General features: G+C 40.1%; 1 protein-coding gene across 1 annotated transcript in view; it reads right to left on the minus strand.

Moving 5' to 3' along the window:
- lama2 (laminin, alpha 2) overlaps positions 1–27,853 on the minus strand; it is a 180,881-nt gene that overhangs the window by 41,208 nt on the left and 111,820 nt on the right. Inside the window, exons 27-40 of the mRNA XM_087176271.1 lie at positions 27,339–27,443; positions 23,028–23,171; positions 18,269–18,445; positions 17,842–18,027; positions 17,491–17,609; positions 16,996–17,113; positions 14,665–14,817; positions 10,562–10,686; positions 10,239–10,325; positions 9,826–10,019; positions 7,055–7,197; positions 6,371–6,469; positions 4,606–4,717; positions 576–738 (exon numbers count right to left, since the gene is read on the minus strand). Coding sequence (XP_087032397.1) covers positions 576–738; positions 4,606–4,717; positions 6,371–6,469; positions 7,055–7,197; positions 9,826–10,019; positions 10,239–10,325; positions 10,562–10,686; positions 14,665–14,817; positions 16,996–17,113; positions 17,491–17,609; positions 17,842–18,027; positions 18,269–18,445; positions 23,028–23,171; positions 27,339–27,443 — 1,925 coding nt within the window. The remainder of the gene's footprint in view (positions 1–575; positions 739–4,605; positions 4,718–6,370; positions 6,470–7,054; positions 7,198–9,825; positions 10,020–10,238; positions 10,326–10,561; positions 10,687–14,664; positions 14,818–16,995; positions 17,114–17,490; positions 17,610–17,841; positions 18,028–18,268; positions 18,446–23,027; positions 23,172–27,338; positions 27,444–27,853) is intronic.

A 27,853-nucleotide genomic window follows, 5' to 3' on the forward strand; every position in this document is an offset into this window, starting at 1 on the left:
AACCGCAGTGGTGGTGACAGAGCAAGCTACAGCAGCTCGCAGCCTTTGGAATAAAAATCTAGGAAGCATCTAAGAAAAGTTTCTGATACTCCAGATATAAAAGATTTTCTAAAAAACCCCTCTGTGTTCAGAGGAAGGAATACAGTCTAACAAAGAAAGCAGCTGATCAAGGTGAGGACAAACACGGATGACCACTGGTGTGGCTTTTCCTCGTTGGCGAGCGCTGAGAGAAGAGAAGGGACTGACGGCAGACATGGATGGCGCCTCACTGCTCTCAGACAGGTTGGTATTTGTAAAATATTTGGAGTGGGCTATGTAGCTGTTGCATTTACTCTCCTCGCATAATGGATTATTGTCTTTAAACCGTTGACACTTCTGTGTAATTACCCTGACTGCCAGAAGGGGGAGACAACAGTTCCACCCTGTCAGTTTAAACTTGTCAACATGTAACAATGATGCATGCTCAAAATACAGACATTTTTTACAGTTGTTTGTGTTTGTGTGTGTGTGTGTGTGTGTGTGTGTGTGTGTGTGTGTGTGTGAGAGAGAGAAAGAGTGTACATGTGTGTCCATACTCCATCTCCTCATCAGCGATGCTCTTCTTTCCTCCCAGCTGCCGTTTCCTCATCTCGGCCAGCATGGCCTGGATCTCCTCCTTCATCTCCTGCAGGCTTTTGTCTGGAGCTCCATCTCTCCGCGAGAGAGTCTGGTTCAACTCAGCAGCCTTTGACTGGAGGTCTGGACACACAAGATGCACAGAGAGATTACTGTGAGGATACTACAGGTGGACAGATAATATCATTCGTATCCATCTACTGTGAAGCCTATGGACAGGTGTAGGTATAAATGCTTTCAACTGTCTTTGCTCTAATTTTGCTTTCAGTTTAGTTGCCCTGTTAGTTGCTAATCTGCTGCATTAATTGACTTTTTGGCCACTCCGGTCAGAGGTGAGATTCAAAACAAGCTGAGAGACGCATATTATTGGCTTCTAAAGTTGTTATGGTTTAAATGTTAACGAACAGTTCCAATAGTCAAATACTCACTCTCTGTTTCAGCTCTGCTTTGTTTTTAACCATGTACCATTTAAAAGTGTGCAGCAAGTGAAGGGGACTGAACACTTTCTGGAGCCACTGTGTTTGTGTCTCGTCTCGGTTCCATGGCTCAAACAGAAAGAAACACAAAATCACACCGTTTGATCTTCACTCACGCAGAGTCAGACGCACACACAAACACACACACGATCTGATTCAACACCATTCAAAGCCAGTGATTTTGGCAGACTTCATGTTTGCCCTGCTTTTATCAAATTAAAGGCAGTGAAATCTCAAACCAATCAATGATGAAACTACACTTAAACACTCCAAGGCTCATTTGAGTAATACTCCGACTGCTGGAACTTAATGAGGAGGTAGTGTGTGTGTGTGTGTGTGTGTGTGTGTGTGTGTGTGTGTGTGTGCGTGTGTGTGTGTGTGTGTGCATGAGCAAAACAGAGGAGGGGAAAGTGTTTGTTGTGCATTTCCATGAAGTACATTTGTACACAACAAACTGTGTGTGTGTTATGTGTCTTCAGTGACGGTGTGTTCCTCTCATTTGAAATGTAAACGTGATATGATTAAAGCAAGTTGAAACTTACATAGTGTGTGTGTTTGTTTGTAGGTGTGTGGGTGGGCCGGTGTGTGTGTGTGTGTGTGTGTGTGTGTGTGGTTGTGGCTATGCAGCATTTCCACTAATTTGAAATGTAAACATGATGTGACTAGAGCCAAGAAAGAACTGAAGCCATCATGCTAATGAACAGCTGTACAGTGTGTGTGTGCACACGCTGCATTTGTATGTGTGCATGTGTGTGTGTCTATGAATCTGTAAGACTTTGTAAGAGTGCGTGTGTGTGTGTGTGTGTGTGTGTGTGTGTGTGTGTGTGTGTGTGTTTGTGTCACAGCCATATAATTACATAGTGGGATTTAAAAGCCAATTAAACACTTAAAACGTGGATGGAATCATATTATGGTATGTAGTAAACAGGGGCACACACACTGAGGAAAGTGTGTACAGTATTTTCTTGCCTCATTATGTGTGTGTGTGTCTGTCGGTGTGTGTGCACATTGTGTATGAATGTGTGCACATCTGCACCAATGTTTGTGTATGTGGTGTGTATATGTGTGTGTGTGTGTGCGTGATATCCACTAATTAAGTCTCTAATTGCTACTCTCAATCATCCAGTGAGCCATGACACACTCTCTCGCTCTCTCACACACGCACACACACACACACACACACACACACACCAATAATCGCACTGTGATTAGGCAGACGGCCAGAGAGCTAAGAGCAACAACAAGAAGAGGACAGTTTCATCACAGCCAGTCACAACGTGTTGGTTTGGTAACTTTCTTTTCATCCCAGAAGTCATAAAAAATTCATAATGGTAATCAAAATAACTAATTATTTGAACTGCACAGTTTTGCATTGAGCGCATTTGTTTTTTTTTCAACATCAGTGTGGAGGAGTGAGAGTTACTTAAAAGTACATTCATAAATGATGAGTCCAATCACTGGATGAAATGGTGGATATAGAGAAATAAAACTCAGAGAGCTGGAGACGAGAACGTGAAGTGAACTGAAAACCTAGACAGTCGGTTAAACAATCTCCACTTGTTAAGGAGTTTTCTGAAGTAGTATATGGTCTTCATCAGCAGACAAAGGTTGCTCAGTTGTCATTGAACTGTAAACGTTCAAACTTTGGTGAGCTCAACTACTATGGCAACTTCTCAGGCAAAAATGGATGTGAAGTCCTAAAAGGACTCAGTAGGATGGAAAGTTTGAACATCCACAGTCTCATGACAACTGAGCAAATGTCATCTACAAATGAAAGCTCCAGAACAAGGTGAGTAAGTTGATCTTGAGCAACAGCAGCAAATAAAGAGGAGCTTGACCAACCCCAGCACAAATGGTCAGGGTGACTTGAAAGGTGACACTCCTGCAAGACTGTGAAAGGAGGCGTGAGCAAAAGAACTGCACAAGTCTTGTCCACTAAGAACATATTAGTTCCCACATGGAGGGACCCTGATGGCCTGGAGACACTGAACAAAGCAGTGAAACCCCCTTTAGACGTCAGTGACACCCTTTTCAGTGGAGCATATGTAAGGGCTGCGGCTGAGAAAAACACATCACAAGCGGGTCACACAGCCGCTGGGGAGGAGACTCTCCAGCTGCACTGGCAAAGAGGATACTGAAGCTGAAGTGAACAACTACCTGCTAGTTATACGTGCAGAGAAAGAGCGAGATAAGCCCTCTGTATGAAGCCACCACTGACAGAGTGAACCATCTGGGCGTGCCACAAAGTTGTGACTCAGAGAACGCTTTACACCAGTGGGAACCAAGTATCCTGCTGTAGGACAGCATTAAAAGCCGGAGCAACGGTTAAACATCTAATATATATAGTTGGTAGCAAAACAAAAAGACAGAAGCATAAAGAACTGCAACACAGTGTAAATGGAAAGGAATTAACACTGCAACAACGCTTTGTAAGTGAGTGAATGACAGTGTGAGACTGTGTCTGCTGGATGTGTAAATGCGTGTGTCTTTTGGCAATTTCAGGTGATAATATTAAAGTTGAGATTAATGTTCGTTTCTGATTCACCCAAGTGGCTCAAAAAGTGATTCAGTGCAGGTTTAAAGAAACATTTCATCATTATTATTGTGCATGCTTTGTCAATGATAATGTAAACTCAACTTATGGAACAAAAATAACTCATGTACACGCAATACTTCAAAATAAATAGGATTTTCTTACAGTCAGTTTTTTTTTTTTAACTATTCCTACCACGCTCCCATCCCTCCCTGTTTCGATACACACCACCCTCCTAGGACAGCAGGCACTGGCAACTTGCTAACCATTTGCACAACAGAGTGAAAACAAACTGAGCCATTGCACCCGATTATCTTGGTGGGTGAGTCTTTATCACCACGGTTAAGTGATGCTGCAGCCTGCTGGATCTGTCTTTATTGTTCAGGCAACACTTTGCCCAAGCAGCTGGCACCGAGTGCTGGCACCTGGCCCATGAGCCATTGTGTTTGAGCTAAGTTTCCATTAGTGAGCTAACAAGGAGGGAGAAAGACGTTTTGGTTGTCTCACCTCCATGATGCCTCCGCTTCAAAAGGTAGGCCTGATAGAAATGATTAAATACAGCCTGCTGTACAACAACGTGTCTGCTTCTTGGGGATTTGGGGCAGAAATACTGAAGCTGGTCTCCATAATAATGATGACATCATTCTTATCATAGTATTTCTTTTGCATCCAATTCAACCAAGTCCTTCTGAAGATGCTAAATCTTAATTTAATTGCTGTTTTTTAATATTTTCTGTCAGTATAATTCATTTCATTACCCTCTTTACTCACCTCCTCATATTCTTATACATCATATTGTCCTCTAACTTAATAACCCACATTTCCCAAAGGGATCCCTTACATTTAATATAATGTAATATTACGCAATGTACTCTAATGACGGGTGAAACGAGAGCGAGAGTAGACGGATAAATCCAGAAAACCCAGTTGGCAGGATATGGAGGCAGTTAAAGGAGGAGAGGTGGTGCTCGTTTCTGCTACCTTTAGCTCCCAGCAGTGTATCCCTGATGAACTGTTCCAGGTCCTCAGCTCGTTTATGAATCCTGTCAGCATCATCTTCAACCTGCTCTCCATCAGCAGACACCTTAGTGGACTACACACACACACACACACACACACACACACACACACACACACACACAAGCCATAAAATACTAAACAATGTTGAATAAGTGAACATGACTCCTCTGTATTGAAGGAAGGAAAAGGATGCAGGGCTGAGTTCTTAGATGTAAACGAATGACAGACGATGACGGCAATACATTCACGCAATCAATATTATTGTGTGTGTGTGTGCGTGTTCAACATACAGAAACGAGAGATGGATGAATTATTGACAAGAAACACAACCCCACACACATTAACGCACACAAACACAGAGGACCAGAAATACGAGAAATGGATGAATTTTTGACAGACATGACAACACATCCAAGCTCACTCAATTTAACACACCTACTCAGACGAAGAAAGAAAGAGCAGGTAATTATTGTTGTGAATTGACAAGAACAGAAGAACATGCTATATCATTTTAGCTGTTGTGTATGTGTGTGTGTGTGTGTGTGTGTGGGTTTGTGTGCGAGTCTCCGAGTGTGATGGGGTGTGGGTGATAGCATTGCTGTCAACAAATGTCAAAGCCTCAGTCCCTAAAAGGGTGATGCTTCACAGCATGAATGTGTGTGTTATTTTTCTCCACTTGGCACTTGTGGACCCCCTGCACTCAAGCAGTGTTTTTCTGTTTTGGTTAACTACTCTTAAGGCTCCTACAGACTGCGAGATTTCAGCAATCTTATAAGTTTATTGCAGGCCACATTGTGTGAGATGGATCTAACCAACTTAAGCTTGATGCATGTCGACTGTACAATAGTAACACCTACTGAGAAGAATAAAATGTCATCAGCATGCTATAGCGGTAACAGTCAGAATTTTGATGTAGGACCATCATTTTAAAGTCATGACCAAAGATATCTAAGACATCTTTCATCTGGGACATCCCAGAATCACACAGTGTATACCCGCCATTAGAGACATAACTGACTCTAAAGACTGTAAAGTAAAAACCTACGTTTTCTTTTTATAGATTCTTGCATTCTGTACGAAGGAAATGATATAAAATCCAGATTCTGATCCAGAAGCTCTGTCTTGAAGAGGATCCCTGTGCCAAAATCCAGTTCTTTCATTATTTCAATTATGCTAATTACATGTTGTGTATTCCTAAAAATTAATTTGTACTTGATGAAATTACCACCACTAGCAGGATAATCGTGGTATGGTGCCCACGGGCCCCAATGACATAATGTGTTTGCGATTTTTCACTCTGAAGACCACACACAGTCCATTAACACTGTCTACCGTGGTTTTTATTCTAGCTGCTCAGCTGGTTGACTAATGTGTGTCACAGATTTTTCTTCACTTCATCATCGTGTTGGAAAGAGATTGAATTGGTGTCTGCGATACATTTAAATCAATTAACATACTGCAGAAGTGGTTAACAGTTTTTTGAGCTGCCACTATTGTGCTCCACAGCTTCTTGTAGAAGTGACTAGACTTTTGTCTTTGCTGTTCTTTGTACACAAGTGCCGCCTTAAACTATGATCTCGCTCCGTGCCGCAGTCGACATTTCCTCCGTCTTGTTACGTGACCAGACAGACAGAGAAAGAAGGTCAAGGAAGGATAACACAAGAAAGGAAGGAAGACAGTGACAGAGACTAGAGTCAAGCCAAAGGAAAAACTAAAGTTTTTGTACCCTGCTGTGTAGTTGGTCCATCTCAACAATTAGTGATCCTAGGTTGGAGTCAGCCAGTTGCAGTAATCTCTCCGGAGCCTTCTGAGGCGACAGCATGTGCTGCAGGAGAGAGACAGAGAGATGAAGGAATTACAGGGAGAAATGTCTGACACATTTTGGCCCAGGGCTAGGCTTTTGAACTGCCTGGCTCTACAGCTGGCTCTACAGCAGAAAAGAAGAGGATGAGCAAGCGAGGGCAGGAGGCGAGTAGCAAAGAACAGAAAACTTATCTGATAAATCTCTATATATTGTGATTATGTCACAGTTAACATGGTAATAACATAGTTTAAATGGAACAAAGAACTTATGAAATTATAATATATCCACAGTTTATAACTTCTTTAAATTACATAACACCTTTAACATGTTGTCCATATCTGGCTTTTCCTACTTTTTTTTTTTACAGTATTTGAAAAGTAATTTTCACAAGGAAGGAAGAACCGTAAACGTATCCGAGTACATCCAAAGAATTTCAAAGAATTGATCATTTGCTAAAGCCCTCCCCAAACAGTGTTTGTTTGAAAAAGTAAACAAGTATGTAAGCAAACCAAATGGATCCAAACAGAGTTAACATCACTTTGCATTAGTTAGAAATTAAATGACAATACCCTCAATTATCAAACCAGTCACACACAGACTCTTTACCTTGAGTTCTTCTGTCATGTTCTCGAAGCGGTACAACATCTGATAAGGTGGTGGGAGGGGTGTGGTCAGAGTGACGTCAGTGATGATGCGATACAGGCGGTCCATATCACTGATCAACAGACCCGAGCACTCGTCATCACAGGCTAGATAAACAAACAAAAACACACACACATCAGACAGTTTGTAATGAGGCCAGCTAAATCTATTTGAGAGGTTGTATGAGTTTGTGTGTGTGTTTGTGTGTGTGTGTGTGTGTGTGTGTGTGTGTGTGTGTGTGTGTGTGAGTGTGTGAGAGAGAGAGAGAGAGACAGTTTGAGTTTTGACTTTGCAGAGAGATATGAGAGGAGGAAAAGGAAATACACACGTATTTTATATATTTAACATGTATTTTAACAACCAGATCTGTGTTTATAAGCTTTGTTTGCAAGTCTAAAAACAAATCAGTGTGTGATCATGGTGACTGCTTGTGTTTTCATGTTTAAGTGACTCTCTGGCATCAGAAAAACAAGGCTCCCGATGCATGAAATTCAGCACAGAGAGGCAAAATCACCTATTATGAGCATGCACTGCAGGCTAAATAACACACACACTAACACACACACTCACTTGGGAATTCACTGAGACACACGCATTCACATTTTGCTGTATCGCGTGTGTGTGAATTTCTTTTCCCTTCTATAACCCGAGGCTGATTTATTGCAGAAATTAAAATTTCTGACAAGGGAAATCAAAGATAAATTAAATTAAATAAAAACTTTCTATCCTATCAATATCAGGAACACACAAATACACCACTGCATTCAGGCAGTCGCATGCTTACACGCAAACACACACATACTGTAAATGGACTGTACATTGTGTGTGGGAATAAATAGCTGCTGTCAGAAGCTATTCAAGAATCCCAGTGATGAAGATTTGATAACACAGTACACCCAGTTTGCCCCGTGTTGGATTTCGATAATAACCCACATTAGTGTAAAAAGTGGAGCACTATGTAGCTATTTAGACAATTTTAATTATATTTCAGAATATACCAATATATACACTATACAAATATACACTAATATATACGATATTATACTACAATATAAATTCTAAAATCTTAGCTTTAGACCACATAAAAAAGGATAGTTGACCAACAGAGCAACTTGGCAAAAATTAAACAGCTTTAAAATGGATTTACAGTTGAACATACAACTATTTATCAACTCACACATGCTCTAAACTGCAAATCCACACACGCATGCCAACATACAAGTGCAATAAAACACCCGTACTGTACCTGTGCTCCTCATCTTACAGCTGTTAGCTTTAATCTCTGTATCTAGAGAATAGTTTTGGTGCCAAGCTGCAGGTCGCACACATCCCTCTCACTTTGTATCAGCTGTTTGACACGACTGCCGCTGTACATGTTGTGTTTTCTATGTCCTTCAAGTCACTTTGCATCACTCCAGCGTTTGTCCAGGTTGTGCTATGGAAACTGTCTTGCTTTATAATTGGAGTATTTAGAGTATGATTTTAGTTAAATCAAATGTTACACAACCTTTGCTGATTGGATATTAGATGTACAGCATCTTGGGTGGCTTAAAACCTGGGTTTTATATCTCATTGTGCAAATAGAATAGAATTATATCAGATATAGAAACTCGACAAGCAGATTTTCAGTGTATTTTACTTTGATTCACCAGGAGAATATTACTGAATTTTGAACATAACGTACCTCTTATATGGATGTGGGCGACATTTAGTAATGCAACCCATGACACATCTACTGAAATGTAACTGTATTCCAAGGCAAATGTTGATATGCAGTCAATGTGAGAGCTACCTACATTTCCTTCATTCAAGACTGCGACTCCCAAAGTGCTCGGTTGTGTCTAATGGGATGGCAGAAAGGGCCGAGCACAGGCAAAACGCGGAGTGCAATCACTCTTCAACAAGTGAACAGCAGTCTGATTGCTCCACTCTGTGTAAACCATCAGGACTTGTGATTATAGTCTGGACGTAGAGGCGACCCGTTTGGTGTCAGGGTGCACTGCAGCACTCGCACTGCCAATTTATGAACACACGCTTTGTGTCTGAACACATAAAGACCTGAGCAAGCAATTTCCTCTCTGACCTGACAGCAGCAATTTCACATCAGCCTCTGTCTTACAACCTTTTCTTCTATATTCTGACTCATGCACCTACACTTACCTCTAGACATGCTAATGGCACAGAATTGGCCCTGCCATTATGGTCATATTAAGTTTAAATTAGCTCCAAATGACATTGAAATTATTTTCTAAATTACTTCAATCTGACTTCTGCCACGATCCCCTGTCTCCCATGGCAACTGGAGAAAGTGGTTTGACTCATTTGCATTTCATTGCCAAAATAAAGTAAAAATCACAACATCAGGTGACAATGCTGCGTGGAGAACAGAAGAGAAAAAAAATAGAGAAGAGAGGCGAGTTCATCAAGTGTGGCACCCCATGTTGGAATGCTGGGCCGCAGCTATGGTTCTGTTGATGTACACTAGTCAAAGAGGCCTTTATACTTATTTCTATTTCAGGTAATTTTCTATTTCAGTTAATACTACTAAGATTCCAAATCTCCAAGAAAACTCGCAGCTTCCTAATGCCTCTAATTCTTTTTTCTTTTTTTTTTTTTAAACTGTAAGCTTCGGATGAGAAGAAAGTGATAGAAAGAGAATAAAAAGTGAGAAAAAGAAAGAGAAAGAAAAGGAGGATGAAGAATAATGATGTGCAAACACTGTGTGTTAGTCTTACAGATGATTCCAGCTGGTCCACACACATGCCTGTCCATGCACTGGTCACACGATTTCCCTGATGCCCCGACCCTGCAACGGCATTGGCCCGTGACAGGGTCACATGGTCCGGGCAACGCCCCCCACAAGGAACACTTACACTCCTCGCAGTGGCTGCCTGGCATCCTTGGGTTACCATGGTAACCAGTGGCACATCTGGACAAGGGGGGGAGGGGGCATAGCAAGAAGGGAAAAGTTAACTACTAATGTTGCTTGCAAGAAAAATTCCTGTTGAAGAACCTAAACATCTGTAATGTCAATAATAATAGCCTTGTGCATTTGTTTCATCATCTGGCCTACATTAAAATATAATCATTTCTAAGCTCATGTTTGTGAAATAATTGTGGGAAGGTTGGGATTTTCTGTATGCCTGACCTCTCACAGTATTTGCCCTCATATCCCTCAGGACAGGCGGTGCAGCGGTAGTCATCAATTCCCTCCGTTACACAGGTAGGACTGAAACTAGACACAGGAAGAGATCTGTCAGAAATTATTTTTTTCAAGTAACAAAATACATCATAACCATCGGACATGTGATAAATATATTAAGACTCTGACAATCTACATGTAAAAATGCTGAGAAAATACATATGTCGTGTTGCAAATATGACAACATGACACATGATGGACACGATACTTTTAGTTCGTAGAGATCCACAACCAAAAAAACCAAAAAGACAAACAAACAGAGAGTTTACTTGTTCTCTGGGCTGGTGAGGGGACACGCGCAGGGTTTACAGTCGTCGGGAAAACCTCGGACCACTCCATAGAACCCTGGAGCGCAGCGTTCACATCGATCTCCCTCTGTGTTGTCTTGACAGTTCTACACACACAAACACACACACGTGAAATAACATGTTACCTCTATTAATTTTCTAACCCCTCCATGACTCCTAACGCCAACGTTTGGGCATTAAACTTCCCATCACTCTCCATCCTTGGTGAGTGCGGTTGGTTATAAAAAGCTGAGTTTCATTGTGTGAGCATAACGCAGGCAGCTCTAAGACAATGACAGTAAAAACCTCATGTGGCTTGTCCAGAAAGCTTTTCATCTTTAAAAAAAAAAGTTTAGCAACTCTTTTATCTGTTGTATTTCAATATTGCCACTGGCACATTTAAAACGAGCCACGAGATTTACCTGGGCAAAAAAAAAAAAAAAAAAAAAAAAACTTTGAATGGTTTATGGGCACCTGGGCTTGTATATGCTCAGACCGTAGCATATTTAGTTCCTTTAATCAAAGAGAAGAAAAATAAGAGATTTGACTGTTAAGCTGCGTACAATCCCTTGTAAATGCCTAATTGTCTCGACTTGACAAAGAGTAATTGAAAAGACGACAGACAACGTCTCTCATCATCCCCTCCTTGATTACTGACTGAGGCTTGCTTTCTTTTTTTTGGAGGGTGGGATAATTATCTTGGCATCAGTTAATTTACACTGACACCAGAGGAAGAGTTTAAAGAAATAGTGGCATACTTATTGTTAGCCACTGTCAGCTCACGTCACAATATTTGATAATAGTAGCAACTTTTGATGACGGGTGTGCTCAGCTGTCAGGTGGTAAATCCAGAGACTGGCAGTGAAATGTTTGACAACATGTTGGCAGAAAGGTCATTTCAGTTTGAATCTCTTTTTAAAGTCGGGAGCTGCTGGCACAAATAGATGAAAATGATCTCCACAGATGTCGAAATCATTTCATCAGACTTTTATTTTTCAGGGAAAAGTTGATTTAGCAGTTTCTGTCTTTACATGCACACACACATGCAGACCATCATTGGGAAGAACCCAGTGTGATTGCAGCTTCCTCTGCAGTGCTGAGCATCTCTACTGAAGCAGTGGGGGAAATCATTAATCACTCTTTTTGCCACCCACAGTCTCTGAGCCATTCCAGGGCCAAACTTTTATCCAGTCTGCACTACTTCTGTTAGGAAATGTAGCTGTCCATACACAGTAATGATTTTTTTTTTTTTTTTGGGTCCAGTCCCACTCCTGCATGATGAGGTGCTGTGAGACCTCGCACAGCAGCGAACATCTAGCTGTTAGCTGACAGGTGTGGTCTCACACGCCAGAGAGTTTAATAAGCTCCCTTTCTCAAAACCAGGCCATCTGAAATACTCATTTACTTTGAAGCTACGTTCACACACCTGCTGTTATGAGAATAGCCATGAGGTCACAATGACATGCACAACCATAAACATAACTAAACAACAGTAATATTTTCTTATCCAGAGATGTTTGTTTATTTTCAGCTTATTTTCAGCTGTGCTTATTATACAACTGAACACACACACACACACACATCTACTCATACTTTCTGACAAATACTATGCGAAATATGTACACGCTGTATACACAAAAACACACAGGCAAATGCTCACTGATGCGGAGACACACACCCACACACTGTGCACTCAGTCTCTCTCTCACACACACACACACACACACACACACACACACACACACACACACACACACACACAGTAAACTCACAATGTATTACATACTGTACACAAACATGCAGATCTCTCTGCTTCATATCCCCAGGGTCCTGTCTTATGTGTTCGCTTTGTTTGTTGAAAATGGGAACTTCAATCAGAGCAACAGGAAGTTGCCTCTTAACGAGGCAAGTCATTTCCATTAACTTCCTGTGTTCCTCGTTACCGCTAATTACCACAGAAACAAACTCGTTTAGCATTTTCAATTTAGCCCGCTCGGTTAGAAAATGCTAATGACACTGTTATGGAGAGCGAGATGGAAATGGACGAGGAAAAAATGGCTGGGAGGCAGAGAGAGACAGAAATCAAACACAAGAGAAGAGCGAGGTGAGTTGTAAAAAGAGAGAGAAACAAATTGGCAAAACTAGAGTAAATTAAAGAGAGGTGCGAAACAGAAAGAGGGTGGTGTAGAGGAAGGCTGGCGAAAAGAAAAATGAGAGAATTGAGGGTAAAAGAAAAAGAATGGCAGAGAGATGAAAGCACACAAAGGATGAGTAAATACATAATTGAGAACGAGAGGGAAGAGAATTAAATGAATGAGAATGGGGCACATAAAAAGGGAAAAAGAAAATTAGGAGAGTATGGAGGAGTGGAGGAAGAAGAAACGATGGAAGAAAGCAGAGAAAAAGAGAGTGGATTAAATAAAGAGATGAGGTAGAATTGCAGAAAAGGAGAAAAGACAACAATAAAAATAATTAGAAAGCAGTGAACATTGGAGGAGAGACAAAACGCTGACATCCATACTGTAGTAAAGCTACAGTCTAGAGTGAGGGGACTCACAACTCATCACTGGGTTGATGCTAATTTGAGTCTATCATGCGGATGATTTTATGGTGCATGAAAGTTTAGTGCTTATGGTTAAAATCAATACTTTCAAATGGAAAAACATCCCATACAAAATGAGACCGTTTATTTGATTCGATGTTGGGCATCTGTTGAATGACTGCCCTCTCTAAATTACCAGTTAGGCTAGTGACAGCTCTATGGTAGTTATATTCCAAATTGAATAAATCAAAGTGAACCTTTCATATAATTACTGATCCTTCTTGTTTTCATGTTTATATGCCCGTCAATCAATAATCAGAAAGTCACACTCATGTCAGGACCAAACACCAAACCCAGCCCTCCACCTCAAGCAAGCTTTTGACAAAGATTGTAATAATGCTGCAGTTATTGATGGGGAAAGCACTTGTAGTACCTGCTATATATATATATTATATACTAAGTCTTTAAAAAAAAAATAGTTAAACATCATATGGGCAAGCATTTGCAAAAAAAAAAAAAAGCATAATTTTTCCTAAAAGGCTCCACTGGGTGCTTGTTGGTTGTTTACAAGTGTTATACTAATTTATCTTAATTGTTACTGAGTGCAATAGTGGTCTAACCACATCAAAACACATAATGAAATGGATCCTCATCAGCAGTCCAAAATGAATCTCAGTTGATGGATTTTTCTGACAGTGTGAACTGTTTACTCGTGGCAGTACAATCATGGCAAAGCAGTCACATTCTCTCAGTCTGCCAGGGCTTTTACAGATCAAATCCGAGAGATGACTTTTGGACAGCATGCGACCAACTGCTCCCCGAGGCCAAAGTCTTCAGATTGCGATTCGCTACAGAACTGACCAGATTGTGGAAAAGGCTGGAAGTGCCTAACAGATAACAACTGGCATGTGGAGATTCATCTCAGTAGCCACCAGTTGGGTTTAGAGACGACATGCAGGCAGAATCTTTGGAAAAACACACACAATCATAACAAATATGAAGGCAGAGCATTTCTCTTTGGCAACTTTTTGTGGGGTATTTTTTTTCTTGCACTGAAAAAAGCTAAAGATGTCACACTCAAAACTTTGGTACCAGTTAGAAAATTACCATACAACCATTTAATGCAAGTTTTCACACCTGAATGCACCTGAGCAGTAACAGTGTTTACCTGAAAATACCTGCTGAATACATTTCATGTTAAGCTGTGAGGGTCAGATTTATTTGCCCTAATGCGTTCTAACTGCGCAGTATATCGTTTCATCGTCTCTTTTCTTTTCATCCTCAACACCATCTTCTCCTCTTTCTGAAAGTAGAGATCTAGCTTTGGGTCAGATCCAGATGAGAGGAAATTACACAAAATATGAATAAGCCTGGGGTCGTTAATTATTGCAGGGCTAATTACAGTACCTGACATCACACCCAACACACACACCTTTTCCTCTCACCAAGCTACCTGGCATATGGCTGTATGAGGGTCTCCAGTGGCAGAATGGCCACACACACACACACACACACACACACACACACACACACACTCATTTACCTGGCATATGGATGTCTCAGGGTCACAGGTGGAAGAGTGCCCACTGCATTGGCACTGAACACAGCTGCCCATGCCGGCAGCGATGGGCACTCTGGACGCTGGAGCAGGTGTCAGGGAACCGGGGCGAAGACGGTAGAAGCCTGCAGCACACTCCTGCACAGAGAGAGAGAGAGAGAGAGAGAGAGAGAGAGAGAGAGAGAGAGAGAGAGAGAGAGAGAGAGAGAGAGAGAGAGAGAGAGAGAGAGAGAGAGAGAGAGAGAGAGAGAGGGAGGGAGGGAAAAAGAGAGACACCAATTTAGAAGACCTGAAAAACAGTTGCAAATACATATGAGATCCAGTTCTGATAGCTTTTATTCCCATAGAAAAAACAAACTGTGCATGATATTGCAACACACACACAGACCCACACAATTATCCCTAATTGTTATTTCTCTAGGCAACTGTTGACCACTCTCTCTTTCACACACACACGCACAATTAAGAGTTATTCCCTTCAGTAACTTTTAACACACACATGCCCACACCTGCACATACCCTCACAACTCTCACACACACACACACACACACACAGGCATACACATGCAAGGTAACTCTCTCGGCCTCTCTCTCCTGTTCAGTAATAATTAATGGAGTCCATTTAAAGACCCATCTGTTCCCTCTGCTAGCGCTAAACGCTTGTTTAAAAATACTTTATTAACAACGGCGGCAGCTACAAATAGAACGGCCATCTGTCAGCCAAGCCCTCTATGACCTGAACATTTCAAGTTTAGCTACCGTTTGCTATTTGGCTTCCATTTGGCGCTTTTTCAACAGTATATGTAGTTTCTAAATTATGTGCACTGATAATTCTTTCTCAGGCGATATAGATGGCTGCTTCTGTGCACTCCGAGAAACAGCGACAAAGTGAAACAGAGGTTGAAAAATATAGTTAAAAGTTTGGGGGTAACTCACGTACCCCTTTGAGATTAATACAATAATACCTAAATGACTCTCAGGCGTCGTTGTCCAGTGGAATTGCCCAGAACTGTTGCCTCCATATGTCATAAGCTGTCTCTACAAAATCCTCATTAAACTAAAGATTGAGTTACTGCTATATGCTTTCTGTGGCTTAAGAGAAGGAGCTGGAAGCAGCTGAAAGTCAATTGCTTTGACAAAATCAAAAGTGAGTGGAGGAAGCGCTCAGTGAGGCTTAATCCTGGCTGGGCAAAGCAAAGAGTCTGAAAAGCGTCGCTGAGGCTTAAAACTGAAATAAATGTAAATTGGAAGCTTGTGAGATACTATTGAAAGCTGAGGCTATGACCTCCATGTTTACATTCTCTCTCAGTAGAAAGGCACAGCACACACACAAAAAAAAACAATCATCTCTCTGAGCAGAGAGAGTTCAGCTCACTCTGTAATTAATGTTTGTATTAATGTATGTCACCACGTTAGAGACAAATTGTAGGTTTTGAACTCGTGTCAACACAAACTGTCGTTTAACTTTTGTAATATTCTCACTGTACAATAATTCTTATTTTCTTGTCTCTGATATTTTATTTGATCTAATGAAGTCTGCTTTTTGTTGCTGCACTGAAGAACTTTCATCACATGAGTCATTAACAATACTGAGTTACAGAAACTTACTGATGCATTTTACATTGATATTCACTGGCTCTCTTGTGAATGATGGTTTCATATCTCCTAGCTTCCATCAACAAAAAACCTTCTACGTTACATAAAAAAGCCCAGAGCGAGAGCAAACCGAGCCTCCCACAACCTGCATCCTGGCAAGAGTCCAGACCAACACTGTTAGTTTCTAACTGATGCTCGAAGGTGATTTTATTTGACATGTTTTGATTTGGATAATTTTATCTCATATCAGCTGTGGTGTATATGTTGGTTAACAGGTATCAGATATTGCAGGAAAGATATGCCAAAGTTATGTTTGAAGTGTCTCAAACTGTCTCAACTCTAAAACGTGCTGCTCAGTACATATGTTGGGTACAATTGTTTAAGGTAACTTTTTCCCTTGTGATCATGTTAAAAAACCAATATCTGCCAATACATTGTTACTTGATTTTATTCATCTCTTGGATATCTATATCATTACTGGCTTCAAACATCTAGTTCTGATCAGTTACTGTTGACATCTTTTCTTAACGAAGTTTGTACGGTACTGAATGCACTTTAAAATAAAGCTATTCAGAGAAATTTAAAATATAATCACTCACAAATGCTGTGGAACTTCCTGCAGGCTACTACAACCACTGATCACCTGTACTGGACTTCTTAGAAACAACATGTGGGTTTTTTTGTAGGTGTGTGTGTGTGTGTGTTTAGCTGTGTGCGCACCTCACAAGAGAGTCCGGAGTATCCGAGTGGACAGTCACATTTTTCTATCTGATGGGCTTTCTCACTCTCTTTGGTCGATCGTCCTTCCTCAGCCACTGTTAGACTGATCTCTGAAATACTGAGAGAGACAAAAACCCAGCAATACGGTGATGTAATGACAATGGCTTTACAACCGTTTGTCTGTCGGGAAATTCAGAAATTCTGAAGCTAAGGTACTTGCCTTTCATCATGTCACAGCAGATATACAAGAAGATTATATTATACATATAATAAGGGATATCCAGATAGAACTATGCTGATTATTAGCAGCAGGTTATAATGTTTCTGCTTTAGTGGTGACGGTTTTCATTATTACACCTTGAGAAAAAAATGAGAGGGAGATTTTTCCCATAGGTTATCATTTAGCCAACTATCAAATTTCTCATTTATTAATGGACAACACTCTGTGGAGCCAGAGGGAACTGTGTGTGCAATGTGTGTGTGAGTGTGCGTTACCGGCTGTGTCTCATCAAGTTGCCGTGTGATGCCTTAATTAGGATGTAGTCCACATAGAACAAAATGTCCATGAAGTCCTCTCGAGTCATGGACCTGCCATCTGCGTACTTCCACTCATGCTACACACACACACACACACACACACACACACACACAAATCACTGAATACACTGAGAAATCAATTTGACCATTGCAGTCTATTATCAATGTAATAGATGTTGTTTGTATTGACAGACAGAGCTTGCCAAGAGGGCTATTATTTTTTTTATTTGTTATCTAATAAAAGTTAGTGTCAGTTATTTTCTTCAATTATTTTTCAATATTTAATTTTTATATAAAGCCTTACTGTACCTCTGTCATGTCGATCTCATGGCGGGTGAGCTGACCAATCTGGAGTCCTGGTATGTGGCGAGTCATCACAATGCTGCGGTTGGGACCGCCCTTAATGATGACCTGAGGCTCATAGGAGGAAGGACCAGTTTCATCTCTGGCCTCGTAGTACACTGCGTATTTCAACTGGCCACCATATGCCGTGATCTAAAGACATAGAAGTGATTAAAGACATCACCAAAACAGTGCTGATCTACCATGGTGGTCATTTTTCTTCATTTTGGCTTGTTCTCTCTCTTTCTGAAATCCACCCTTGAGTTGGGATGAACCAAATCTTACTGTTCAGTCAGGGAATCAAAAATAATTCAAATTAAGAAACAATAAAAAAAAAATGTACTTCCCCGTCATTAACATGCGTACAGTCAAAATACACTGGGCGGATTCCTACCATAGAGCCTCTGAACTGCTCCGGCAGTTTCCAGTAGTACGGTTCAGAGAGAGTTGAAGTGACCAGCTCTGCATGGGCGAGAATCTCAGGGTGCTGGAAGCTCACTCCTCTCCTCGTCTCCACAGTGTTGGATTTATCCACCAGGGGGAGCACCGTCTGCTCTGGCTTCAGGGTCAACTGAAGTAGGGCGCACAACAATGATGTCAACATTAAAAAGGTCCAGTATCATGAAAACGTTTGCTGGACAAGTACAATGATTAGTTTAAATGGTGTTAAATTGCTACCAATCGTTGATGTTCTGTTGCGAGTACAAGCTTTTTTAACTGGCATTTGGGATCGAGTTATAGACGCAGAGATGCTAGATTCTGGTGAGGTACACCTTTCACACACAGTCTTGGGTAAGCAGCAACATTTCTTCACGTAGAACTTGATGCAAACTCAACAAGATACAACATTATGTACAAATATGGGTGGGCAAAATATTTTGTAATGAAATCATCACGTGTGTGGTGTCAGTGTCACTCTTTGTTCTGCAACATAATTTCATTTTTTCCTCACCTCCTGACTCAAACAATGCTCCACCCTCACCACTCTTTGACTCTGGCAGATATAGATTTCTTTTTTTTGGTCTGAGAGTCCTGTCTTGTTACAGAAAATTTCAGTATCTTTCGTTTCATTCCTTGGTGTCTTGTTTCATCTGTGGGCACAGAGGATTATGGAATATCCAGACTAATGACGATAGATCTATGCAGCTCTTTTCAACCTTTTTCTGTGAAACAGTCAAACTAATTTGAACTCTGAGAATATTTATCTGTTATTTATTGGAAAGCGATCTTCACTCTTCAGCTGAATCTAATGGGATTTAAGTAGGAATCCTGTTGCAGGAGTCACAGAATATGTTGTGTAACCAAACACCTTTGCTCCCCTCAGCTTTAGTCAAGCCACATCTGAACAGTTTAATGTATGATTATGTGTTACACTGTATATAATCCCATAAATGTGAGACATTTGAAATATTAAAGGCATGAGGAAAAAAATAGCATTTTCCCCCTTTTTATGTAATCTCGTGGCGATGGGAATACATCTGTGTCATCATCTGAAAAAGCACAAGACCCTGACCCAGGATTTTATAGTGTTTAAAGTGTTAATGTTAATAAGACAAATTTTAACTGAAAAACTTTGTTTCTTTTTGCAGTTAGTGTGAGGATTGCTTCTTAGCTGGCATTTATATTAGTGGTCAAAATCCGTTAATGTAAATGTCTTTCCATTCTGAATATTACCTGAAACTAATGGTATCGCTCTGTCTCAAGCCTTCTAATCATATCTGAGTTATTACTGAGAGTCTGGAGAAAATCTTGCCCTTTCTTTCTCATTCTCTCCGTCTCCCTCTTTATTTGTTGATATTTCAATATTACTTGAATAATATCAGGGTTTATTATTGACTGTGGGTTGTGGTTGAGTGGACAGATTTTAAAAATAGATTCATCTGTTTGAGCCTGGATCTCTACTCTATTGCCAGTGTGGTCCAGCTACAATAGTGCAGCTGTGTTGATATGTGGATATTGTGTGAATAATATCCCAGGCATTATGAAACAGTGGTCTTTGGCTGAGTGGACAGAATATGAAATCTATTAAGTTACTATAGCTTGGGCACACTGGCAATACTGGCTGCATAATAGAGAGGAAGTCGCATGTGGAATGGAAAATTGCCAATTTCTGATACTATTAGTTAAAATGAATTCAATTCCGAACATTTACATACTGTATCTGGTTTGTCATTTGCAATTTCTTTGATACAACTTTGAAACCAAATAAGTAACAGGAACAGTAACAAAAAACTTTTGTATGTCATAAAATCCAAATTTGAGCTGTTGCTTCAAAAGAAATACTGTTCAGAAGAGCCTGCAGACATCATGGGCATTACTAACTAACGTGAGTTATGGGAGGACATTTTTACTTGCTTCAGTTGATAGTTACAATATATTTATTTAGAGGATAAAGTCAAAAAATTGCTTACAGAGCCTGGAATCTTTCTGATATACTGTATATCGAGTATCAGTAGCAAAAACAAGTCATGGATTTATGGTTCATTGAAAAAGGCAATACTGATGATTAAGTTCATCCTAACAACTTCTAGAATAAGGCTGGAAATGTTTCAACTTCAGAAAGACTGTGTTATTCCTTTGTTTTAATGTGATAACTGAAAAAAAAATCTATTACTAATTCACAAACTTCTCTTTCACAAATGGTTCTGATGAAGTATGAGATGAAGAAGAAACCCACAGTCTGGCTCAGAGTGTACAGACTGAGAAATGATGCGTCTCTCACACACTATGCACATATTCAGTAGACCTTTATAATTCTAATGTAACAGCTATTTCATTATTATAATAATTATTATTATAATTCTGAGTTTTATACACTTTCTGTAAGAAGGGTTTTCAATCCGTTGTAAGGTCATATAACCATGTTTAGACATGGGAGGCATAAGATTGCTGGCTTCATTTTTCAAGTAATGACTTATTTAGAAATAGGTGCTTTTTGTTATGAAAGGATTGTTACGGAAAGAACCACATGCAGAATTCAACATGTCCAAGGGATTAATATGTTTCAGGAAGTTACGGGTTCATAGACATTTTTTAACATTCAGAGCTAACAGTTACTGACTTATAGATAGTATCAGTCATTTTGTTTGTTCTGGACTTCTTGTTTAATGCTTCCTTTGCTTCACAGCTCAGCACCCTATGACTGGATAAGTTACCAATTAGTAATCTAATTAGACTACGCTTCTTTGACAAGAGAATCCTCTTTAAAGTATTCTGTTTTTTTTCTTGTCAGAGCTTTGATCTTATCTCAGTTCCTTATACATGTTACTTAATTATATAAGTGCAGATCTTCACAGCAACATTTAACAACCAGTAAATATTCATACACAGTTACACAGTTCTCCCAACAGAGATAAACACCACAAAGTAGGCTGTGTATGTAGGTATGGCAGAATGTGTGTGTGTGTGTGTGTGTGTGTGTGTGTGTGTGTGTGTGTGTGTGTCTCCCCCCTAACCTCTGTAATCCCTTGCAGTGTGAGTTTATATGTTTGTGAATGTGAATGCATGTGTACTGTGTTTGTGTACTGTATGTGTATGCTGTGTAGATATGGTGACTGTGTGTGTGTGTGTGTGTGTGTGTGTGTGTGTGTGTGTGTGTGTGTGTGTCCCACTCCACTCAGTGTAATCTCACGATTCAGTGGTTCAGAGAAAATCTCCCACTTTCCAATAAACTCGCCATTTTTTCTGTCTCTCTCTCTGTCCAGCTCTCCTCTTGCTCGCTCGCTCTCTCTCTCCCTCTGTCAACAATAAATGAAGTGAATGTTTGTCGTTCAAATGAAACCTCTCACTACACTCCAACCGAAAACTCTACAGTTACCACGGAAACGCCCATTTATTGCTGACGGCTACTGTTTCTGAGATGAGGAGCCTTTATTAAAAACAGGCTGCCACTCAACAACTGATTGTTAATTTGCTGACTGTCTTATGGTGTAACTTACATTCCTCTGTTTTTGACTCAAAACTTGTACCTGCAACATAAAGTTCACACTCATGTTTGTATTTGAATGATTTGGAAGCAGAAGGCGTGTTAGTTGTATATGCTCAAACTATGGGCAATAAGATTTTGAGCTTGTAAAGTGATGTTCACAAATAATAGTTTGTGAACATCACAATTAGTTTGTAGTTGTAAATCAACCACACCTGTACAATAAATATGCATGAGAAATTCAAGTGTAGAAAAGATTTATATTTGTAAAAACAAAACCTAACACCCCCCCCCCAGCCCCCCCCCCAAAAAAAACATATACACATGATGCTGTACAAAATACTGCAAACATTTAACATGCTGTGTATATATGCAATTGTCCATCTTGAAAATCTACTACACCTTTCAGGGCCTGAGGCTGAGCTGAAGGTTACAAAACCAAATGCCCTCTCATTAGACATTTTGAGTCTGGTCTGTGATTCCCACATTATATTTGTAAATATCACCCCACCTTCTTTTTAATTTCATATTTGTAACATAGCACAAATCAACAGCTGCCAGCTAGGCTGCAAAAACTAACTACCATCATTGGTTTTCTGCAGGGCAAAAGATAAGCAGCCTATAATTAGATCTACGAACTTTAAATGATTGAATTAGCCTCTGATCATCCATAAATAATGACCAATGAAGACATGAAGCTTACAACATTGGTATAGTTTTGAGTCATTTGCAGGTAGCCAGCCGTCAAACGTGTTGTCTCAGCAAGGAAGCTGGCACAGGAAGTCTGTACAGCAAGTACAGCTTACAGCCAACTACTGGTTAGACTTTTTTTGATTATACATTAGCGGCAGGAGAGAGCGTAAGCGAACAAGGAAGCAGGTCAGAAACTACTAGTGACATCACAAGGGTTTAGGAGATGGAGCAACATTAACATATTTAATGGGACATATTTGTTTGTGAAGGCTAAACAAAGTTTTGCAAGAGCCGGTTGGTGGCACTCTCACACTCTCAATCCGTGTTTTTTGTCATAATATACAACAGTGACCAAAATCCCCAAATTGTGTCTCAGAATTAATTTCACATCACAAATAATTAGACCGATCCAGCAAAAGCAGCTGTTTTTGTCTTACACCTGTGAAACATTAAAAAATAAAAAGAGTGGGTGCTGCTTCTGTTAAACTAAAAACTGAAAGGAAAGAAGTAAAATAATAAAGATATGTTTACTCACCCACATCCTGATCAGTCCTTGTGCCTCTGTGCAGGACTGTGTGAGTCCATAACAGTAACACTTGCTGCAGCCCTGCGGATTTCGTACTGACAATCCAAACGTGTCGGGCTTACAGCGGTCACAGTTGTGTCCCTCCACATTGGCCTTGAATAACACAGGAAAACACACATAGGTACGTTTTTGGGATTCTTTAATGACTTTTTAACATTATTTCAATACCAAATTGATTTCTGGAAAGTCATGTGACAACACTGAAAACTGCAAAGTCAACCCAGCTGATGATCAATGTAGAACTTTACTTTGAGGCTACACTTATGAGAAATGCAATCCAAATTTGGAAAGCATCTAAGCCTTTATTTATTTATCTATCTATCAACTTATATACAATTAATATGTCATAACATGATACAGTTTCAATGTTCTGTCCTGCAGGAGTTGAGAAAGTGGATGGAGCAGCAGAACGTCACTCCTGCAGTGGTGCTTTTAGGATTTGCATCAGGACACTTCAGCAGGACAGATAACTAGATGTGGGTCTGACCTCAAGCCCTTTTGTTGAAATGTGTTGAAACTGTATCTCTAACCTTGACTCTGGTTGAGCTATTTACACTCATCTGAGGAGAAACAGTTTTATTGTTTCACACTCTTTAATTGGTTATTATTTGCCTAAGTTATACACAAGGTTACATCCAACCAATACCACACAGAAAAACACATAATGCATTCGATGGCTTTGCTGCAATGAGCAAGAAATAAGAATATCACTTCTGGTGCTTTGCAGCTGCACTGAATGTTTACATTTTCAGTAAATAAGCTGAGAGCTGACTGGTCTAAAATGGGAGTGTGGACAGGGCTGTGTATTAAGCCTTCTCTCTGCTGAGAAAAGGCTTACAGTGCTGTCAACAAAACATCATCCAATTAATGCTGAGTTCTGTCAAAAAGTCCTGCAGGTTAGTGAGTAAGGACCAAGAACAACAGAAGAGAGTGTGCAGGTATGGTGATGGAATAAACCATCATTTTATGTCAATAGAGGTCATTATTTTATTACAAAGGTTGCAGAGACTAAAATCTCACTATTTTAAGATTGTAGTCCATAAGATTGCAAAATACTGAAAAAAATGCCCATCATGGTGATGTTTTAAACTCCAATATTTTGTCCAACAACACTTCAAAACCCAGAGTTATTCAAATTACAATCATATAAAAACAGAGAATGGGAGAAAAGATGGAGTTTGTGACTAAAGAATAATTTTTTTCAGCACAAGCTATGACATTGTAAACAGTCTTTGTATGCTAAAACTCTGGGGCTGCATGTTGATTTCTGCTACAAGAAAAATGAAGGTAGATCACATACATTTATAGAAGGAGAGGTACAGGGAGGCAGAGAGACAGGTAACCAGGATAGCATGTCACAGGCAGCAGAAATAACAGGTGAGAGACAGGTACCAGGTGACAAATGACTGTTTGAGTGACAGGCAGTCAACCTCCTGCCTGCTCAGAGTGAAGATGACACTCGGTGATCTGAAGCCTCATTACAGGCCATGGATCAGATGTGTGTGTATGTTTGTGTGCGTGTATGTGTGTCAGTGCGTGTATGTGTGTCAGTGCGTGTACGTGTGTCAGTGTGTGTGTTTATGCAAAAGTTTGTTTTAGCATTTGTCACTGTCTATAAGGAATAATGTGATCACCAAGTGACAGCAGGGATGAAAGGTGTCTCCAGTCTGGGTGTGCCATATATTGAATATATGTGCGTGCGTGTGTTTTTGTGTGTGTGTGTCAAGGAGACGGGGAGAGAGAGATAAGGTGGTGACAGGGTGGATCAGAATATCAAACCATCTCAGGTTCTCTCATATGTAACATTTACTACTTTTACCAATACAAATCAAACACACACACAGGCGCACGCTAGGGGTTTCACAGAATAGTCGACTAGTCGATTATTCGAATATTAAAACCACTAGTCGACACTGTGCATTGCTGTAGACTAATCGTTCATCTGTGATTTTAGCACGGTGCAGTAATAAAGCAGTGGCATCTACAATGCATCTACAGCAGGTATGCAGCTGGGGGCGCTGTGGGTATTTGCTGTTGTAGTTGTAGTTGTAGTTGTAGTTGTTGACAAGTCACACGTGATACTGTTGGGCGCTAAAGCAGCAGAAATGCAGCGAAAACAAGAGGCAGAGAGAAACATGACTGTACGCCCCGATGCTCGACAGTCAACAGTGTGGAAATATTTTACCAAAGCAGATAAAACCGTCAGCTGCAATATATGTAAGGCTACTCTGAAGTACCACCAAAGTACCAGCGCTATGCATAACCATTTGAAGCTACACCCGCTCATGGTTACCGCTAACAGCAGCAACAACGAGAAGCGCCACCAGAGTGAACAAAGCAGGCAATCGGAGAATTTTCCAAACGTCCGATCACCGACCACAGAAAAAGGGAAATAACAGGTCTGTTGATAAATTTCATTGTGCTGTCGCTGCAAGAGAGCAGTCCGTCATGCAGTCAAACGGTATCTCCAGGTCAGACAAGCTGCTGGGGATTTAGTCCAATCAGATCGCGGCTCATTTTTTAAACAGCCTCTCAGAGCCAATCGAGGGCGCTGGTATTTCACCTACCCCCAGGTTGGTCCCGCCCACACCCTTTACTGGTTGTATGAGACGTTTTTGACGATAATTGATCATTGTTATTGGGTGAAAAAATATATGATAGATCTCCCGCGATTAATCGACTAGTCGACTACTTTTTGGGAGTAGTCAATGACTACTAAAATACAGCACTCGTGAATGCCCTAGCGCACGCACGCACACACACACGTACAGAAAACAAACACTAACTGAATTGTGGTGTATGCCCTGTCCTCTGCTTGAAAAAAAAAAGAAAAAACTGGTTGACTGTTAATCAAGAGATCCACATTTCTCTAAACTGCCCTTGACATTAGATATAAGGACACTTTACTACTATTCTGGAAGCTTAATTTAATTCTATATATAAATGGTGTAATTCAAACACAATTTACATAAATTAGCAGGGATATCTGTCTGGAGAAATCATGCAGTGTAGTATCAAAAGCACAACTTTGCCTGCTTTAAAAAAAGAAAGAAAAAAAAGAAAAAAAAAGAATGTAAATCTTAATCATACTATATCTTGAAGTACTGAAGATCCCTCAAGTAGGATTATGGGATTCATATTTTGTACTGTAAATCATGTCAAAGTCAAGTCATTTCACCTACTTGTGTCATTTCTGCCACTTAAGGTTTCAAAAGGACTGTACAAGGTTAAATAACATGAAGATGAATTGACCCTTTGCAGTGTGATATGAAACCACTACAGTGACAGTGAAAACTTAACAAAATATTTTCTTGTGTTTGAATGTCAAACTGCAACACTGATACAAGAATAGAGAAAATGTATTCAATATACAGTATCTATGTGCAACTATAAAAATGTGGTAATGGCGTTTCTTTTTAGTCACTCTATAGTCTGTTTTGTTTACAAATGTAATAGGGATTTATGGTGTGTCTGCTTGTGTGATGACAGACCGTCAAAAACAAGGTAGAAGAGAGGAGATGACATCTCATCCACACACATACCCACATTTAACTATAGAAGAAAAGACTGAAAATGTATATATGTACGCAAACTAAGATGCCTGTCGTACTCAGTTTTGTAACATGTACGGACTGAACACACACACACACACACACACACACACACACACACACACACACACACACAGAAAAGACAGAGAAAGCATGTACAGCAGTTTTTCAATCTGTATTGATATTTAAAATCCAAACTATCATCTCCAGGCAGGATTCAAAATAATAAACACCACAGTGTTTTTCTCACAGATGCTGTCATTGACTTAAAGCTGGCTTTCTGAAACATACCGTGCTGTTGGCGGGCTGAATGTCAGTGGTCATTGTACTGTTGGGATCGCTGTTATGACTTGCAATCAACTATGATTTTGCAGCTGCATTGCATATTTCTTGTGTTAAGTACAAACAAAACACAATTTGGTTGCTGGGGAAATCCACCATCATGTTTTTCTCAGCAAATGGGAGACAGGTTCATTTCTGGGTGACCTGTTTTTTCTTTATCAGTTTGAGATATATAAATACAGGATCACATGTATAATCATGTATATTTTTCATGTTCATTTTTTCTCCGTACATAAACATGAAACTCTTCAGTGTCTTGTTTGGGAAATGAAAAATAATGGCAAAAATTATTTTTTACCATCATGTGTGAAGGTGGCCATTACAAGTAAAAGTGTGCGTATTTTTGTGAGTAATTTTAATGCTGTACCTTGCAGCTACATTTTCCCGTTCGATCAGCGCAGGCACACACTCCTCTCTCCAGGTCACAGGTCTGGCTGTCCGATCCTGAGATGTTACACTCGCACTGGGTGCACTGTGGGAAATGTGGATGCAAGACAAAACCAAGCTTACGTTATCAACAACATAACAGGCTCAGAGAGGAGCCAGCAGAGTGTGTCCTAGCTTTATGCTTCACCAAACCATTAAACTTCACTCCAAAATGAAAATGTTGCCATTATCTTCTCGCTCCCATGTCAGTTGAAGCATCACTGAGGTTCAGGCGAACACCAAACACAGGGATGTCCAGTTATTTTACCAGTTGACTGAGATTACCGAGTTCCTATAAGTGTAACTTTTTTCTCTGAACACTGACTTCCCAACAGGATGATGAAAAACTATTCATGATTCTTCTACTTTGAATATAGCTACACAATGAGCCAAATATCAAATATGAAATTTGATTGTGAGTGTATATATGGCCTTTTCGATGTCTACTGAAAGAAA

Source organism: Seriola lalandi, unplaced genomic scaffold, assembly GCF_002814215.2.
Source record: "Seriola lalandi dorsalis isolate HSWRI2012SDOR001 ecotype SW California unplaced genomic scaffold, Sedor1 jcf7180002054544, whole genome shotgun sequence".
Lineage (NCBI taxonomy): Eukaryota > Metazoa > Chordata > Actinopteri > Carangiformes > Carangidae > Seriola > Seriola lalandi.